This window comes from Apostichopus japonicus, chromosome 21 (assembly GCF_037975245.1).
Source record: "Apostichopus japonicus isolate 1M-3 chromosome 21, ASM3797524v1, whole genome shotgun sequence".
Classification (NCBI taxonomy): Eukaryota; Metazoa; Echinodermata; class Holothuroidea; order Aspidochirotida; family Stichopodidae; genus Apostichopus; species Apostichopus japonicus.
Genome location: NC_092581.1, coordinates 823,568 through 843,524, shown reverse-complemented (window position 1 = coordinate 843,524; position 19,957 = coordinate 823,568). Strand labels below are relative to the sequence as shown.

The window sequence follows — 19,957 nt, the reverse complement described above, 5'->3', positions numbered from 1 at the left end:
CGTCACAATTTTGATTGCTAAAGCTGTTATGGAATTTAATGTACATCGATGGGGTGGTTTAGGTATTGTAGGCATTGTTATACTTGAATATGACGTATTCCAGTGGGGGGAGTGTCATCGTTGCCGATGTGTGCTATTTGCTTAGCGTGACCAAAGGGAAATTTCCGCTTGGTCGAGGTCGGGCAGAGGTCAATACTGCCCATTTACTGGTTGCCTTTCATATCCACCTCCTCGATTTGCATACTTATGTAATCGATGTACAATTACGTAATCGATGTATAGTTGCGTATTTTGTGAGGTGCACATGCTCATTCCTCTCCTGGTTCAGAGAGGCGTCGCATGTGTTCCTGTAGCACTGTTCCTTAGTATGTAAGTATTCTCAATGTTTTATATAAGTATTAAGGGGCTTGATATTGTAATTGTATATCTCTTTTAATATCCCATTATAGATATTTGCCTTTAATGTGATTTTGCTGTATGCTTGTGCCTGTTATTCTGATTGCCTCTTTTTTGTGTATTTGTTGTTTGCTTATTTGTAAGAGAATCTGGAGTAGAATATCTCGCCAGAAGTTATTTTTTGTTGGTATTCTGTACATTCTCCAGAAAGCCGCCGTTAACCCCAGAAAGCCGCAGTTAATCCATGTACACCATGTACACCTGTACACCGCAGTTTGGTGTGCTGTTGGTTTTGCCCGGTAACGATTGTAAGTTAATTATCAAGATTGTAATTGTTGCCAATCTTTCTCTATGTCTTGTTTCATGTTACCAAATGTTATTTGTTGTACTTCTTCCTTTTGTGCATTATTTATATAAGGAGAAATATAATGCATTATTATGTTATTATTGATTTGTTCAATTCATATGTTTATTTCACCAATGTTTGTATATTGATGTTTTGATATCTTTACTTTCTAGTTTTCACCGTGGTCTTGTTGTAACCACCTACAACCACCTGTTCAGCTTCATTGAATGTCATCTCGGTGAAAAAACTCTGTGGTTTTCGCCACATCTGAGACATCTGGTTTGATTTTTTCAAGTATGGTGGGTGTGTCCAAAAAGTTGACATTTGAAACATTGAGTGATTTGGGGGGTTCTTGGTATTCTTGTTTGATTAGGGATTGTTGAGGTTCTTGTTCTTCAAACGCTATTTTTACTTTCCAAGTTGGATTGTTTGTGGCGTGACTAATGAGTCTTTTAGTTGTATTGGGGTGTATCCTTGGTCTTTGAGTTCTTGTTCAATATCTTTGATTTGAATTTCAGGGTTTATGCCACAGGCTACTACAGAGAAGTTTCTTTGTCTTACTTTTTGGGGGATTCTTGGTTTGGGGTTGCCTAGTTTAGTCTTTTGAGACCATGGTTTCAGGAGGATATTTGCAGATTTAGGGTCATGGGGGTGATTAGGATGTCGTTACTACGAAGAAGGTTTATATTTGAGAACATGGCATTTGGTTTTTCTTCATTGATTAGTTTATCAAGGGTTACTGGGTTATTTGATAGTTCTGGTAAGATTCCTGATACAATGATTGTTTGAGCGGACTTTTTGGTGGTTGGTTTGGAGTTAGGAGATGGGTTTATTTCAACGGAGTTTGGACGTTGTCTTTTTCTGCTATTTTTGTACAGGGATCCAGTCATTAATGTCTATGTCAAAAATCAGAGAAGTTTAGGTTTTCGACTAGGGGGGGCGGTTATAGGTGGGTAAGTGGTTGTCATATTGGCAAAACAGCCCCTCCCTACGGGTTTTAAATGGCTTCTATACAATGAAATTGATCATAGACTTCACTTACCAGAAAGAATTAGTCTGCAGCCTAAGACGGCGGACGGAAAGAATAGGAACTCCTTTTGAAGAGACACACTATGAATCAAAAGTGTACTCGGTAGCGTTATGTTGGTATCCAAGGACGTGTACATTCTGTAAATGGTGGGTAAGTCATAGAGTGAAGGATGATGGGGGTCGCTATGTCAAAAAGCTTACTGTTGACCAATATAGTCCATAGAACCCTAAGGAACGGAGAGGAATGCAAAAGAAATGAGCCGTTTTTCTTCCAAGTAAATCTCGTACATTTAGCACAAAACATTAAACACTAATTAGCAACTAATTCCAACAAAGTTTAGGCTGTGATTGAAACTTTACTGGTGGAAACATAAGTAACTATATATTACATTTTTAGGAACCTTTCTTTCTTTTGTCTAACCTTGACTGTAATATATTGCAGCTTTCCAGCTTAGCTGGTATTTTTCCATCAAATCAGCTCATCTTTGAGTTTTCTGATCTTGACAACAATCAACTGTCTTTTTAATTTACCACAACCCAGACCACACTAATTGGCAACTCTTTCCAACAAACTAAGGCAACAATCATCAATTTAACACAACCAAAATACGTTTTTACAAATTCATTCCAATAAACTAAGGCACCGGGTCTCATTAATTTAGCACAAAACAGACCACAGTAGTTAGCAACTCATATCAATAAACTAAGGCAAAACTTATAAATTTAATACAAACACACCACACTAATTACCAACAAATTATCACAGCACTCCTCTTCAATTAAGCACAAACAGACCCACTAATTAGCTACTCATTCCACCAATCTAAGGCACAATGTCTCTTTAATTTATCACGAAACAGACCACACCAAATACCTACTGGTTCCAACAGGCTAAGGCACCGTGTCTCGTAGGTTTAGCACAAAAACAGACAACACCAAATACCGACTGGTTCCAACAGGCTAAGGCATTGTGTCTCCTACATTTAGCACTGATCTTGACAACAATCAACTGTTGAGAGGACAAGACTGATGTTAATGATTCTGGCTCACAATGATGTTTCCCTTGAAACTTAATTTTTCTCCAATTTCTATTAAATCACCTCCAGATAACACTTCCACATCTATCTGTAGAGGACAGGCTTGAAGGATCTTCTCGTATTTGGCAGAGTTGAGATCTTTCTTAAACAGAACGTTTCCTCTCACAGTATCATTTTGGATCCAAGCTTGTTGAGCAACATAGGCCACAGATCTCTGATGAAAGGAGAGGAATACAAAACAAATTAGTCACTTTTCTTCAAAGTAACAACAAAAGTAAAAAAGTCAAACCCTTTTAACAACCAAACTGTCAGCCGTGAGACAAACTCTTTTAGAGGGGCAATTTGTGAAAGAAATGGAATTATATGGCCAGATCAAAGTTATTGGACACTGGCTTGAAGAACTCTCAAGAAAGACCTCACTAAATACCAACTCGTTCCATCAAACTAGGTACTGTACAATGTCTTATTAATTTTCCACAACCCAGACCACACTAATTGGCAACTCTTTCCAACAAACTAAGGCAACAATCATCAATTTAACACAACCAAAATACGTTTTTACAAATTCATTCCAATAAACTAAGGCAACGGGTCTCATTAATTTAGCACAAAACAGACCACACTAATTAGCAACTCATATCAATAAACTAAGGCAGAACTTATCAATTTAATACAAACACACCACACCAAATACCGACTGGTTCCAATTATCGACTGGTTCCAATAGGCTAAGGCTGAGGTCTTATACATTTAGCACAAAACCAGGCAACACCAAATACCGACTGGTTCAAACAGGCTAAGGCACAATGTCTCCTACATTTGGCACAAAACAGACAACACTAATTAAAAACTAATACCAATAAACTAAGGCACCATGTCTCAATAATTTAGCACAAAAACAGACTACATTAATTAGCATCTCATGTCACTAAACTAAGACACCAATTAGCTTCATTTTGATGTTGTCATGGTTGCTTAGAATGAGTGGAATGTGTAACTCTGTTCAAACTATATCATGGAACTTGTTCAGCCTTTCTGTAAGAATAGTAGTTTAGCACAAAAAAAAAACACATCAAATACCGACTGGTTCCAACAGTCTAAGGCACCATGTCTCGTATATTTAGCACAAAAACAAGAACACACCAAATACCGACTGGTTCCAACAGTCTAAGGCACCGTGTCTCGTACATTTAGCACAAAAAAAAAACACATCAAATACCGACTGGTTCCAACAGTCTAAGGCACCGTGTCTTGTACATTTAGCACAAAAACAAGAACACACCAAATACCGACTGGTTCCAACAGGCTAAAGCACCGTGTCTCGTACATTAAGCACAAAAACAGACCACACCAAATACCGACTGGTTCCAACAGGCTAAAGCACCGTGTCTCGTACAATTAGCACTAAAACAAGAACACACCAAATACCGACTGGTTCCAACAGTCTAAAGCACCGTGTCTCGTACATTTAGCACAAAAACAAGAACACACCAAATACCAACTGGTTCCAACAGTCGAAGGCCAGGTTACTCAACCTGGGGTCCGCGGACCCCTAGGGGGTCCGTGAAACTTATTTGGGGGTCTGTGAGGGCAAAGGGGTCCGCGAAAAAATAAGGGTCCGCGAAAGCCGAAGAGGTTCATGAAAAATGGAATGAGAGATATAGTCGAAGGAAGAAGTATGATAATGTATGCCTCTAGAAATCTAGGCTAGGCTAGCGGTCAATACGTCGGACCCTGATGATCAGACCGTATTGTCAGAAGTCGATAAATGTTGAATCGTGAGTTCCCGATGAAAACAAGTAATATAGTTTCTCACTGTACAGAAGTGAGGTGGCTCTCAAGGGGAAGAACGCTTGCGCGGTTATTCGAACTGCGGGTCAGCGTTCTTGAAATGCTCAGAGAAGCTTTTACCCGGAAACTCTCACTCTGGAGTGACAAGATACAAAGGGATGACTACAGTATGTTCCAGGAGTTGTTGGAACTTTTCATAGACAGATCACTAACACCAGAAATGAAGACTGTTATAATGACACACTTGAATGCTCTTCGAATTGAGATGTTGGAACGATTTGAAGATATTGCCGATGCAGATGAATATAGTTTTGTGCTCGACCCGTTTAGTGCCAAACTTGAAGATGTTCCTGATGCGGAGGAACTCATCGAAATTCAATTCTCGATCAGCAAAAAAAGATATTTTGAAAGGCATGGCTATGCTAAATTCTGGATTGCTGAAGGAGCATTGATAGCGCCAAATTTAACGAAGATCGCTTTGGAGAAAGCAATAATCCCTTTCGCAACTACATACTTGGCAGAATCTACTTTCAGTGCCGTTGTGCACATGAAAACTAAGTTCCGGAGCAAACTCACAATTCATAATGACTTACGGATGGCCGTAACAAAGGTGAAGCCAAACGTACAAAAACTGCATGGTCTCTGATGTACAGGCTCAAGGGAGCCACTGACTCTTGAGCAGAATAGGACTGGAATCCAAGAGCTAGGTTTCTTTCATTCAGTTGGCTATATTATTTTTTCCAATGTTTTCTTAGAGTTCCGTTTGTTATATTCATTATGCGTTTTTAAGTCTCAAGAATAAAGACTTTGATTACAGAATCACAAGGAAGCTATTGAGCAATGCACTGAACGAGGACTGGAGTTCAATATTAGCCCACTTTGGTAATTTCCAAGACTATACACTTACAATTTTTCATTTCGATGTAACAAAGATGAAAGGCAGTAGCACAGATCAAATTAGATTTTTGCCTATGCCCACCTAGTCCCGCAGGACTATATGGGCGGGTTGGTTCCAGGGGGAAGACTAGTATGGTAAAAAAAGACTGGTGGTACATAATTGATGACTGAGTTGAAATTTGGTGGAGGAAAAGTAATAACTAACTTGGATTTGACCCAAAAAAAACGGTGCCATTTGCAGCTATCTCTGACAAAGTAAACCCATAATTCTCCTGACCTCATGCAGAATCAACCAGTTTGTATCTGACAACTCATCGCTTCCAAATTAAAATTTAATTGGGAAATATGTAATTTGAAAGTAAGAATTTCCAAGTAGGCCTATGCCTATAGCAATACTTGCAGGTCTAAGAAAACTGCATTCCAGGCCCAGAAAAAATGCATTTCTAAACATAAATTCTTGAACATAAATTTACTTCAAAAGTCACAAAATAATGCACCATTTCGCATCTAACCCTCAAATATTGAAAAAAATTCAAAAGGGGAGGGCGACACCCCCTCCCCTTATACCCCTCCCCAGGCCTGTCCGGGGGTCCTCCAAACATTTCAGTTTATCTCAAGGGGTCCCTGGATAGAAAAAGGTTGAGAACCTAGGGTCTAAGGCACTGTGTCTCGTACAATTAGCACAAAAACAGACCACACCAAATACCGACTGGTTCCAACAGACTAAGGCACTGTGTCATGTACATTTAGCACAAAAACAGATCACACCAAATACCGACTGGTTCCATAAGAACTCTATTTCACCAACTTCGCTCGTCTACAAAGTGTCTTCTTGCCACCAGCCATACCCCAAACACAAAGTTTTATGGAGAAAGAGCCTTCATCTCTGCTGCACCTCATCTCTGGAACAATCTACCATCTTCAATTCGCAATGCACCATCGGTTGACTGTTTTAAGCGTCTCTTAAAAACTCATTTATTCCAAAAATTTACAGTGATTTGACTTGCATATTTGTGTACTTGTTTAAGCACTTTGAGGCCTTTGCATAAAGCGCTCTATAAATATTTGCTTATTATTATTATCAGGCTAAGGCACCGTGTCTCATACAATGCACAAAAACACACCACACCAATTACCGACTTTTTTCAATAGGCTAAGGCACCGTGTCTCATACATTTAGCACAAAAACAGACCACACCAAATACCGACTGGTTCCAACAGGCTAAGGTACCGTGTCTCGTACATTTAGCACTAATCTTGACAACAATCAACTGTTGAGAGGACAAGACTGATGTTCATGATACTGGCTCACACTGATGTTTCCCTTGAATCTTACTTTTTCTCCAATTTCTGGTAATCACCTTCCAGATCTCTCTGTAGAGGACAGGCTTGAAGGATCTTCTCATTTTGGTGGAGTTTATGATCTTTCAACCACTTGTTCTAAACCTGATCCAGCTTCATTAAAGACATCCAAGACTCACACTTTTCTTCATCTTCTTCTTTCACCTGGGACAGTATTGTAAAAGATAAGAAGATTTCATATATTGGAAAGCAGATACTGTAGACATTGCAACTAGACTCATTTTTATACACTCCCTCCCTTCCTCCCCTCCCTCCCCCTGACTACCTAAACACCCCTGACTGCCTCATTGATATATATAACTATGTATAAACAAATGAATATTATTGTGGTTTAATGGCAGAAATAAACGAAACGAATACCAGAGCTTATATAACTATAGTAAACTGCATACCCAAACGGAAGCATTACAGAATCTTCAATGTCTCAGACCTCCAGCAGGATGTTACAGTCACAGTTCATGGAATCTTCTTGTGAATCAGTGTGGCCAATGCAATGCTGTAAAGACAAATATAAAAGCAATATGTATATATGTATGTTAGTGTTGACTTTGTTGACTTTGTTTTCACCTCTTTCTACAGGATCACTGGTGGGGTTTTTTTGAGTGTTAGTGTTGGACTCTATATATTTTTAATCAAGCGAATATTCAAGTGAACAATCAAGTGAACCAATTCAAGTGAACCTTCAAGTGAACCAATTCAAGTGATCATTCAAGTGAACTTTTCAAGTGAACTTTCACGGGAACATTATGGTGAACTAGTGTATACAAATAGTGAGCGTATTATATTAGCCTGTGTAAAGGAACTCAGAACAGTTTGATTTTTATTCAAATACCCTCTATAACATGGTAGCAGAGCGAGGTTGCTGAAATAAACACAATGGCGAATTATAAGACCCCACCAGTCTTTAGTGAAGCAAAACCATATTCAAGATGGATTGAAGAAGTTAAAGCATGGCAAGAAGTTACCGACCTTAAGAAAGAGAAGCATGGCTTAGCCGTAGCTCTATCATTACCAGAAGAAGGAGCTAAATCTATCAGAGATAAAGTGTTTAACGAAATTGATCTGGAGGATTTGAAGAAGGAAACTGGTGTTTCCACTCTTATCAAATTCATGGACAATGTTTTTAAGAAGGATGAGCTATCAGCTGCATATGAGGCTTATACCTCATTTGACCGTTACAGGAGACAGACAGAGACAACAATGGAGGAATTTGTGACAGAATTTGAGAAGTTGTACAATAAAACAAAGAAATACAAGATGGAGCTACCCAAACCAGTCCTCGCATTCAAACTTCTTGAGAGTGCTCAATTAGAGCACAAAGACCGACAATTGGTGCTTACTGCAGTGGACTATAAAGAACCTGATAAGATGTTTGAGCAAATGCAGAACTCCTTGAAGAAATTCTTTGGGCAACAATCAATGCCTCCACCTGAGGCCAAACAAGGAGTGGCTGTCAAGACAGAGCCAACATTCCTTACAACACAAGAGACAGCTTTCTTCACTGGAAGAGGGGGCTATAGAGGAACAGGGCGTGGAAGATATGGTTACAGACAGTCAGGTGCTCCAAATTATGAGAGACCAAACACTTCTGGAAGAGGTCGAGGCAGTAGAGGAGGTGGGCGAAATATGAGGGGCACTGCAAAACACCTTAACCCTATTGGCCCTGATGGTTATCCATTAAAGTGCAGTAGCTGTGAGTCAATCAGACATCTGCTGAAAGATTGTCCTGATTCTTATGAAAATATGCAGAAGAGGGTGTTTAAGGCAGATGTTAAGGACGAAGAGGCTGTTTTGTTTACGGGTAATAAACAAATAGAGACAGAAGTTCTAATGAATGAGGCTGTGGGTGCTGCCATCCTTGATAGTGCATGTAGTTCTACCGTGGCTGGTCAGTCTTGGATGACATGTTATCTGGATATGCTTGATGAAGAGAAACAGGCCAGAGTGATGAGAAGTAAGAGTGACACGGTATTCAAATTTGGTGGTGGGAAGCGCTTGAAGTCCATAGAAAAAGTCACCATTCCCTGTGAAATTGCAGGAGTTAAATGCCAAATAACCACAGATGTTGTAGACAGTGATATTCCCCTCCTCCTTGGTAAACCAGCAATGAAGAAAGCTAAAGTGAAACTTGATTTGGAGAATGATTGCGCCACAATCTTTGGAGAAACAGTTGAATTACAGTGTACCTCATCTGGGCATTACTGCGTCCCCATAGTTGAAACTACCATGCCCATTGGTGATACAGTTGAAGCTTTACTGTCAGTAGATGAGAGGAGTACAGAAGAAAACAGAAAAAGAATTGAAAAGCTGCACAAGCAGTTTGCTCACCCGACTGCACAGAAGCTAAAATACCTGTTGGAAGATGCTGACGTGTCTGACAAGACAACTTTGGATTTAGTTGATGATGTTGTCTCTAAGTGTGAAGTCTGCAAGCAATACAAGAAGACACCACCAAGGCCTGTTGTTGGTCTACCTTTGGCCAAAGAGTTTAATGAAGTGGTGGCATTAGATCTCAAAGAGTGGAAGAGTGGCATATACTTTCTACATATTATTGATGTCGCAACACGTTTTAGTGTTGCTGGTGTTATTCGTCACAAGACCCCAAAGGTGATTATTGAGAAGGTGATGAAACTATGGATTGGAAGTGGTATGTGTGCACCCAAAAAGTTTCTCTCAGATAATGGTGGAGAATTTGCCAATGAAGAATTCAGAGACATGGCTGAAAACCTAAATATCGAGATATGGAATACTGCAGGATACAGTCCTTGGCAAAATGGCCTTTGTGAGAGAAATCATGCTGTTGTTGATAATTGTGTTGAGAAGATCTTGGAGGACTACCCCAACATGGATATAGAACTTGCTCTTGTGTGGGCTGTGAATGCAAAAAACTCATTGCAGATGGTGTACGGATATAGTCCCTATCAGCTGGTGTTCGGTAGAAATCCCAATCTACCGTCTGTACTGACTGACAAAGCTCCAGCTTTACATGGCACTACAGTGAGTGAAATCTTTGCAAAGCATTTAAATGTGCTTCATTCAAGCCGTAAAGCATTTATTCAAGCTGAAGCCTCAGAGAAAATCAGACGGGCACTCCGACATAAGATAAGAAGCTCTGGTGAAGTGTACCAACCTGGTGATAAGGTGTTTTACAAGCGAGATGGTAGTACCAAATGGAGAGGACCAGGTAAAGTCTTGGGACAAGATGGTAAGGTGGTATTTGTTCGCCATGGTAGTGTATATGTAAGGGTGCATCCCTGCAGATTAACAAGAGTTGGTGAAGAGTTCAACAGATCATCTGAAAGTGATCTCAGGCATGAGTTACCCAATGAAGGGAATGATGTTGGTTCCCAACATGAATCAAAGAGTGAAGTTGAAGACATGCCTGTTCATCCAACAGTGGAGGAAGATGATAATGTTGACATTCCTCAAACTGTTACAGGAGATGATAATGAGGAAAGAGATGCTAACAGAAATCAACATCAAGTTTACCAGAGGAACAGAATACACTCTGTTCAAACACTACCAAAGGTGAAACAGAATATCACATACTTACCAACAGGTAAAGACACATGGATTGAATGTGAGGTTGTAAGGAGATCAGGAAAGGCCACTGGAAAATACCGTAACTGGTTTTATGTGAAGAATAAAGATGGTTCAGATATTCAAGAACTTGATTTTGAAAATGATGTGGAAGACTGGAAGGTAATAGAAGACAGTTCAAATGAGCCAGACATTTCTAGCTCCAGGGAAGAGGCTAATGTAGTTTTTATACCAGTTCACAGGCATGAAGAGGCAGAAGTTAAACTGGCTAAAAATGAGGAGCTAACAAATTGGACGAAATTTCAGGTTTATAAAGAAATAGAGGACTGTGGACAGCCGGCAATCTCAACTAGATGGGTGATAACAGAGAAGTCAGTTGATGGTAAGAAGATTGCTAAAGCCAGACTTGTGGCACGTGGTTTTGAGGAGCAAAAATGTGTACAAGCTGACTCTCCAACAGTTTCAAAAGAGACTTTAAAGGTTTTCCTTGCACTTGCATCCACACACTCCTGGAGATGTCATTCCATTGATATCAAAGCTGCTTTTCTACAAGGTAATGAGATCAACCGTGAGATGTTTTTAAGACCACCTAAAGAGGCGAATGCTCATGGCAAAGTGTGGAAATTAAGGAAGTGTGTTTATGGTTTAAATGATGCTTCTAGAAACTGGTATTTCAGCGTTCGAGATGAACTTAATAAACTTGGATGTTCCCGTTCAGAAGTAGACTTGGCATTATTTTACTGGCATCATGGCGACAAACTTAGTGGTATGCTCATAATGCATGTGGATGATTTTCTATGGGCTGGAACAGAAGACTTTAAGAAAATTGTGGTAGATAAGATAAAGTCTGCTTTCAAAATAGGCAAAGAAGCAGAGGGAGCTTTTCGATACATTGGACTAGAGATTGCCCATGATGTAGATGGCATTGTGCTGACACAAAATTCCTACATAGAATCCATAACAGAGATCCCAGTTCCAGCAGCTAGAGTGGCACAAAAGGAATTTCTACTAAAACAAAGTGAAGTCACACAATTAAGAGGTGCCATTGGTCAGGTGCAGTGGGCATCCAATCAAACCAGACCTGATATAAGTTATGATGCCCTGGAACTCAGTACTACAACAAAGGAACCGAAGGTGAAAGACTTATTACAGGCTAACAAAGTGATCAAAAAGATAAAGATGAAGCAAAGTCATATCCTATTCCCTAATCTTGGTGACCAAGAACAACTGAGGTTAGTTGTGTACTGTGATGCATCATATGCAAACTTACAAGATGGAGTGTCCAGTGCTGGTGGTCATATAGTGTTACTAAAGGGAAAAGACAACATTTCTTGTCCGTTAGCATGGCGATCTGGAAAGATTAGAAGAGTTGTAAGAAGCACTTTAGCAGCAGAGGCGCTATCAATGGCGGATGGCCTGGATTCAGCGTTTTGCCTTGGTTATCTTTTGTCAGAGGTGATTTTCAACAAACCCAAGAAAAACATGATACCCATTGATGTGTGCACGGACAATAAATCTTTGTTTGAGAACATTCACTCTACCAAAGTTGTGAGTGAAAAGCGTCTGAGGGTAGAGATAGGGAGTATCAAGGAGATGTTGCACAAAGGAGAACTTTCTAGAGTTAGTTGGATTGAGAGCAGTGATCAGATTTCCAATTGTATGACAAAGCATGGTGCGTCTTGCAAGAGTCTCATGGACATCTTACAGATTGGAAACTTACAGTGTCATAGTGATTTACATTAGTGTCTCACCAGTTGATCCTTTTGTTTTTGAAAAGAAGAAAGGGGAGTTTTGTTAGTGTTGACTTTGTTGACTTTGTTTTCACCTCTTTCTACAGGATCACTGGTGGGGTTTTTTTGAGTGTTAGTGTTGGACTCTATATATTTTTAATCAAGCGAATATTCAAGTGAACAATCAAGTGAACCAATTCAAGTGAACCTTCAAGTGAACCAATTCAAGTGATCATTCAAGTGAACTTTTCAAGTGAACTTTCACGGGAACATTATGGTGAACTAGTGTATACAAATAGTGAGCGTATTATATTAGCCTGTGTAAAGGAACTCAGAACAGTTTGATTTTTATTCAAATACCCTCTATAACATGTATACCTATGGTGTGAAATAAATTTTAGTAGTTTTTTTTTAGTAGTTTTACATAAGATCATCTTCCAGTTTGCGTATGCAGATACCTTTCCGATGAATGTTTACAAACATGAATAAACTGTACCTCTTTTTGTTACTAAGTGCCTGTTTATTTTTCATACTTGCAATATGACTCATTAATGAACCTTACTAGACATTGCTATCAAACCTATGGAGTACTTCATAAAATGCCAAACCTTCCTTTGATGCACATTGCTCACTATAATGGTCAAGTAAGAAATGAATGCAATACAATTTTGAGAACATTTCATCAGCCAAACAATTTTGTGAGCATGTACTAGTTTAAACAAACTTGGCAAGCACATTCGTGAAGAACTGGAAAATTGAAAAATTTCTGAAATAAACATTGTTCTTGTCATATAAGTGATAACTGATATAAGGACCGACACATAAGCTACAACATGTACACTTTGCAAAGATGAAAACTGGCTTTTCAGCCTTACACAAGTACCAACAACATATTGGTATATTCATGGTAAACCCTCATGTGCTTCCATGACTTCTAGCACCTGTGTAATAATATTCTATATCAACAAGGACAGAGATACTATATATTGTACTTATCTCTCAACACTCTTAATATGTGTTTACCATGAGTTGTGTTCCTCACAACTTTCAATCAATGTTTTCAAATTAAAAACCAAATTAAAGACAATTACTCAACAATGAGAGGTCGACTTATCAAAGTTTGAATTTGGTTTAATAATAATCAAAGTTTCAGTGAAACAGTTCTGCCGACCATAAAATCATGCCTTAGGCATCAAAACAAGTCTATGATCTGATAAAGATATGCCGAGAGTTGGACCAATACTGTTAAGCCTAGCTTCAGGTCAAAATAATGCTAGTACATATCAATTTAGTTGCCTACACTAGGTAACATCAGCTTGCATGGAGAGTTTTCTCCATACTTGAACCATCACCAACATCAATTAGACCACAGAGCTAGGCCTAATTGCTTGAGAATTTCATTTTACAAAGTACAATTGCTTGTATAAGAAGCCTAGGATAGGCTAGTTCGTCCTCATCTCTATCTAGCCTCCGCTTTGGTAGGCTAACCTAGCTTTTCCCATTTTCATTTGGTGGTAGGCCTAGCCTGGGGCCATTTGTTCCCTCCCCTAAGAACATTATTTTCCTCCCACTAGAAAGTTGAGTAACTTACTGTACCTCCCCTACATCATAGGTGAGTCAAGTACGTTTTCATGGGAGATAACTAAGGTTTTTCATGGGAGGCATATTGGCTAGGCGCTTTCTAGTCACTTCGCCCAACAACCATTTCGCCCAACTGCCATTTCGCCCAACCAGCCTGGTCATTTCGCCCAACCAGCCTGGTCATTTCGCCCAACCAGCATGGTCATTTCGCCCAACCATCATAGTCATTTCGCCCAACCAGCATGGTCATTTCGCCCAACCATCATAGTCATTTCGCCCAACCTTATTTTTTTCTAATATTCAGTCAGAATAATATTACTTTTTCTATTCCACTAGTTCAATTTGATTTATTTTGGGTTAGGTTACTTCGTAATAGGTAAATAAAAAAGTGAGGTCTGCTCGATATCAATCGGAGTCTGAGCAGTTATTTCGGGTATAATGGGAGGATTACACTACTTTAGGCGTTTACGCATACAATGGAAGTTATATTATTATACAAACACAGGGGAATCGGTCTTCATAAAAACCTATGAACCTAACCCCTAAAACACTGATCCATCCTACTGACAACCAATTCCCGAACGTTTCCTTATTAAATTGAAAAATATATATATAAAACCCATCCGTAATATTGAATTACTATATTTAATCAATGTAACCACTTTATCAATGTAACCACATATGTAATCACATATGTAATCAATTTAACCACGATTTAACCACAATTTAACCACAATTTAACCAAGTTTCCTTAATACTCGGTTCGTATCCCGTAACGTTAACAATTCCCGAACGTTTACTATATCAAACCTAACCCCTAAAACACTGATCCATCCTCAAGATTCCTTAATATTCGGTTCGTATCCTGTAACGTTAAAAATTCCCGAACGTTTCCTTACTAAAGTTATACAAAGTAAAGGACTTCAAGTTTCCTTAATATTCCTTAATATTCGAATGTTTACTATCAAACCTAACCCCTAACACACTGATCAATCCTTAAGTTTCCTTAATATTCGGTTTGTATATTCCCGAACGTTTCCTTTTGAAATATCATATTTAATCAAGGTTGGACGAAATGACCAGACTGGTTGGGGCGAAATGACCAGGCTGGTTGGGCAAAATGGTAAGGTTGGGCGAAATGGCAGTTTGGCGAAGTGTCCTGCTTCCGGCTAGGCTATGTGGAAAGAATAGATGTTGTAAGTGGAATAACTGAGGAAAAGATTTAAGGGAGAAAGGTAATGTTAAGGGTGAAAAATAACATGGTTAAGGAAACTAACATACTATTTTCAGGAGGAGACTGTTGTTCTGTAGGCTCTGATGGCATATTTTCTTTGTAGAGTAAGCTAAAGAAAGTTGTGATAGTATGAAGGAAAATAGAAAATGTGACCAGGTACCTTACTTGTGTAACTGTTCAGTAATTGGAAATAAAAAGTGTTTGAGAATAGGCCGGTTATTTTGCATAGGATTGAATGCAAACATGGGGTAATTTACATGCGTGGAATTCATAGTGGTAATGGGTTGTTTGCTTGTATGGCATTTATTGTCGGAATGAAATAATATAGAAAATTTAGCCTATAGGTATGCCATCCTTGGTTTCTCCCCTAAAATTGTTGTTTTCCCATTTACCAGTTTCTTCATTTACTACAAGTGTCTCTTTGAAATATGTTCCTTTCTTTCACCAAATTCTACTCCTAAATCACAAGATACATTTACTAATACTGCATACAGTTGCTTCACTACTGAAATGAATTCTTTCCACAGCCAAGCGGTCTTTCTTTCCTCCCCTGAAAAACGTTGGTTTCAACCCCTAAACATAATTAAATATCTAACAGGTGCCGGTTTTGCCTGTCATGAAAGGGGGAAAAAAGCAAAGGGAGAAAGCTTTCATCCTAAGCTAATTTGTCCGGCTGCGAGTTTCTTGAGGATGTGTTACTGTTAGTTGTTACTGTTAAGTGCTAGATGGCATAGCCTAGGCTATGGTAGGCTACTCTGGTAGGAATTTAAAGACAATTAATTAAGTTAGGCCTACCCTAACTGTACTAGCCTTAACCATAAAGTAATTAGGCCCAACAAGCTAGGTCTAGTATTTTGTCGGAAGATATTAAGTGACTTAATTTACTTACGTAAATTGTCTAGTGAATATCGTATTAAGCCTAGGTTAGCATTCCAACTTGCTAGGCCTATAGATGCCAGTGCCTACGTGAGCTAGCCTATCGTTTGGCCTTAGCGATACTATTATATGATAGGCTAGCCTAATTTCTCTCGCTCGCTGACTCAAACAATGTGAAGTACTAACTTGCTCCACAAAACTAATGAACAACCTTCAAGCTGGTGAACATATCTGCCATTCACATGATTTGGCAGTTACTCTCCATACAGATTAGGCAACAAATTACAATTACGTATGAATTGTTAGCCAACGGCTGTCAGGAAGCGAACTGGCTGCACTTTCGTGAGCTTTATATTACAGATCATAATTCGCGCTCCTTAACTTAACCTTTGACCACGACCGTGTGCGTATAACCGAAGATAAACTAACAATGACATGCTAGATGCATATCCACTTGAAATTACATTTACAACGAAACAATTCAAATAGTCTCATAACATAGGCCTAACGTCATTAAATATGTTGGTCAAGATTATTTATTGAATTCGCTGCGAATCTCGTCACAAAAGTTGTTTTAATGACCAATATAGCATTACCCGAATGGGTTGGTCTGGCATTAAGCCTAGGCGTGAAGGTAGGCCTGTTATATTCCGGCCATTTGATTGGTCAATTGCATGCAAAATCCGCTCTATCGCACTCTATGAAATAGAACCAAGTGTTATACTTTTTTGGTAGCATTTTTTTCAATGGTAAGAGAGCAGAGAAACCTGTCTGCTCAAAACAATCTGTTGCATGAGCAAGGGCGGCGGAAGCACTTTTATTCTGGAGGGGGGGGGGGGGGGCACCAACGTCGAAGGGCACTTTGCACAAATTCGATTGGACTGATGCAGCCTGATATTTAGTACCCTTTATAACTCTTATTGTTATTGCATTAACTTATTTGCGTATACACATCGCACCATCAACGCCCCCCCCCCCCCTCCTCTCCTCAACGAAACTAGCACTGCAATATCCAATGTGCAAATTGGGAAACAAAGAACAAGTTTTCTTTCGAGACAAAATGAGGTGAAATCATTATAAAGTCCAAGTCCCTGCACACGTACGCAATCGATACATGCATGAAAGCAATTGAAATATGTCAAAATACGAAAGGATGGGGTAGGTTATGGGATATTAAAACTATACTTATTATTCATAGTAGGCTATAAATGGCTTCTGCTTATTACAGAGTCACAATGCAATATAGCAATGCTTTTTTGGAAATGCATTAGGATTTTCTTGGCAAATTGAACAGGTGCGTATCCAGGGGCGCGTTGGGGGCGCGCGCCCCCCGGGTAAGGAAAAGAGGAGAGAAAAAAAAGAGAAGAAAAAAGGGAAAGGAGGGGGAAAAAAAGAAAAGGAGGAGAGGAAGGAAGGGAAAAGAAAAAGAAAAAAAAAGAGAAAAAGGAGAAAAGGGGGGGGGAGTAGAAGATAGCCAAGACCTCGGGAAGAGAAACAGTCATAGTTAAAGCGCTGATCCCTACTATATACACAGGGTAGCCAGTGACAGATCAAGGATTACGGAGGGGGTGTGCGCCTTACTCTACCCCTTACACCGACAACTCCATTTTTGACGTTTCTATTTTTCCTCTCTCACTAATGTATCTATATAAATACTATATATGGTCTATCATAACGCGTGTGTGTGTATGGACGCCTTAAACAATTGTACAATTGTGCTATATGGAACCAACTGTGGCTGGTCTTGAACTCGACCGAGTCGTCGGGGAATATGACGCATTTCGGGAAGGGGCGACCTCCCCCCCCCCCCCCGAGCAAATTTTCTTTATGACATCGCTAGTAATTTCAAAATAGACAATGCTTAGATGCAACTTACAAGGCCTGGGAGTGTCATTTCCAGCGATCTGGGAGGCATTTTCGGCCAAAAATTTTATTGTACGCTTCGCGCCAACTCATGGTGGCGCTTCGCTTAGATAGTTTGCCTACAGGCTTCGCCCCTCCCTTGGCAAATTACTCGCTACACGCCTTTTCGAATTTGTAAAGCAAAGAGCAGATATAACATCATATCAGTGAGCATTGAAATGCATGTTCCAGGATGAACAGCCCCAAAAACTGTCTATGTGTGTAGTCAAAGGCGTAGGAGCCCAATTGGATTTGGGGGCTGTAATGACTTGCCCGAAAAAAAAGCCAAATTTTTTCGCGCGCGATGCGCGCGTTCAACATATCGATGCCAATATCATATAAGCAAGCATCGGTTATTACATCGCATGCCGCCGTTTACCGTACGGTCCGTGAAAGTTGCACAGTATACCGCCGGATGCTAATGTAAACAACCAAATGTCTTATGTAGATGGAGAAAAAGCATACAGATACATTTATGTCAAAACTCTCTTTTACAATAGTAATATCGGCCAAGCTTAGAACTTTATTTTAATTACCAAGGAGATCATTTTTAAGCTATTCATTGCTATGTATTTTTCTTTCAGTAGGTGCCAGAAAAAAAAATGGGGAAAATTTGGTTGCGGGGGGGGGGGGGGCTGCAGCCCCCGCCTCCTACGGGACATACGCCTATGTGTGTAGTGTTCGGTTTCGATATACCTGGTATCGGAAATATCTGCTATTTTTCATTTCCTTCAACGCAGTTTTATTATAGCCATTATAAGAGGTTTTAATATTTCTACACCAATAAATTAACTGTGTCGGAATTTTCCAAAATTTCTCACCAACATTCTTCATCATACTTTCCTCTACTCGTGCAATTTTGACCTGTCTGTTAGGGGTTCAAGGAGGTTTTTCTATATTGATGGTTCATAGATTGAATTTTGTGCAACATTATGGGTATGTTCTGAAGTGATTTTATTCACGAGAAATGTGAATTTTCAAATTCTCAACAAATAATGGGCTTAAAACCTTGAAAAGTGGGGCTTTCGGATATTGTGGGCCGTGACGTAGAATCACATACAAACGCAATGATCCATAGGACATGCAATGAGGTCGAAAATGATGTGTGACTGGTGACAAAAAAAACCCCAAAAATAACCTTCAAAAAGGTTATGAATGGAAAAAAAACTTTTGGGAAATACTGCGGTTCTCAGGCAAGGGTGTACATCTAGTTGGTCATTTTCAAGCCCGAGAAGTGCCATTTCCGATGATCTGGGGGGTATCAAAACCAGAAATTTTCTTGTACGCTCCGCGCCAACCGATGGTGGCGCTCCGCTTAGATAGTAATTCGCGCCCCCCGGGTTACAAAATCCTGGATACGCGCCTGTTGAATATGCATAATGGCACTCATCAGAATGTTAGAAGCCTTGTGGTAGTAAACATAGGCGTAGGACGCGGGAGGGGGGGCTGCAGCCCCCAACCAAAAAATTTTGTGAAAATTCGGGCAATATGCTGAGAATTTTTCGGCACCTACTGAAAGAAAAATAATATATATGTTTTTTAATGGTTAAACTGATATTATAATGATCATTATTATTGTAACGATTTTCCCAATAATTCTAACCAATATGGAAGGGTAATAACACGGCAAATGATTGTATGCTAATGGCATGCGATGTAATAACCAACGCATACCTATATGATATGCACATTAACGTGTTGGATGCGCGCAGAGCATGCGAAAATGTTTGGTTATATTTTTCGGGCAAGTCGTTACAGCCCCCCAAATCAAATTGGGCTCCTATACCTATGGTAGTAAACATTTAAAACTTCCCGAAATATTTCATTCGACAAGGGTTTCGCTTTGTAATCTCTTTTTTTATTTAGAATTTTAATGTAGAAAAAGGACACATTTTTAACCTGAGGAAAAGTGGGGCCTGGGGGGGCACGTGCCCCCTGTGCCCCCCGGTTCCGCCGCCCTTGTGCATGAGTGCATTTTACATCCAACTATATCCAAATTTGAAGGTGTTGTATGAAACAAATAACGAAGGGTTTCCATTCGTGCAATAGTGCAAATATTTCATGAGTTGAAAGTTGTAATTTGTTCCATTCAACTCGGCTGCGCCTCGTTGAATGGAACAAATTACATTTTTCAACTCATGAAATATTTGCACTATTGCACTCATAACCATTTATTATTTATATACTGTCATGATCAACTCGAGGGGGGGGGCGGGGGTGTAGGTCCGACGTATCC

General features: G+C 39.6%; 1 protein-coding gene across 18 annotated transcripts in view; it reads right to left on the bottom strand.

Annotated features, from left to right (window-relative positions):
- LOC139962707 (uncharacterized) overlaps positions 1-19,957 on the bottom strand; it is a 49,051-nt gene that overhangs the window by 7,490 nt on the left and 21,604 nt on the right. For 2 of the 18 annotated variants that reach the window (XM_071962914.1, XM_071962925.1), the window contains exons 1-6: positions 16,006-16,610; positions 7,251-7,354; positions 6,833-7,002; positions 2,872-3,022; positions 2,650-2,780; positions 1,785-1,909 (exon numbers count right to left, since the gene is read on the bottom strand). In XM_071962914.1, coding sequence (XP_071819015.1) covers positions 1,785-1,909; positions 2,650-2,780; positions 2,872-2,892 — 277 coding nt within the window. In that variant the 5' untranslated portion in view covers positions 2,893-3,022; positions 6,833-7,002; positions 7,251-7,354; positions 16,006-16,610. The other 16 variants (XM_071962919.1, XM_071962916.1, XM_071962915.1 and 13 more) reach the window with 16 other exon arrangements.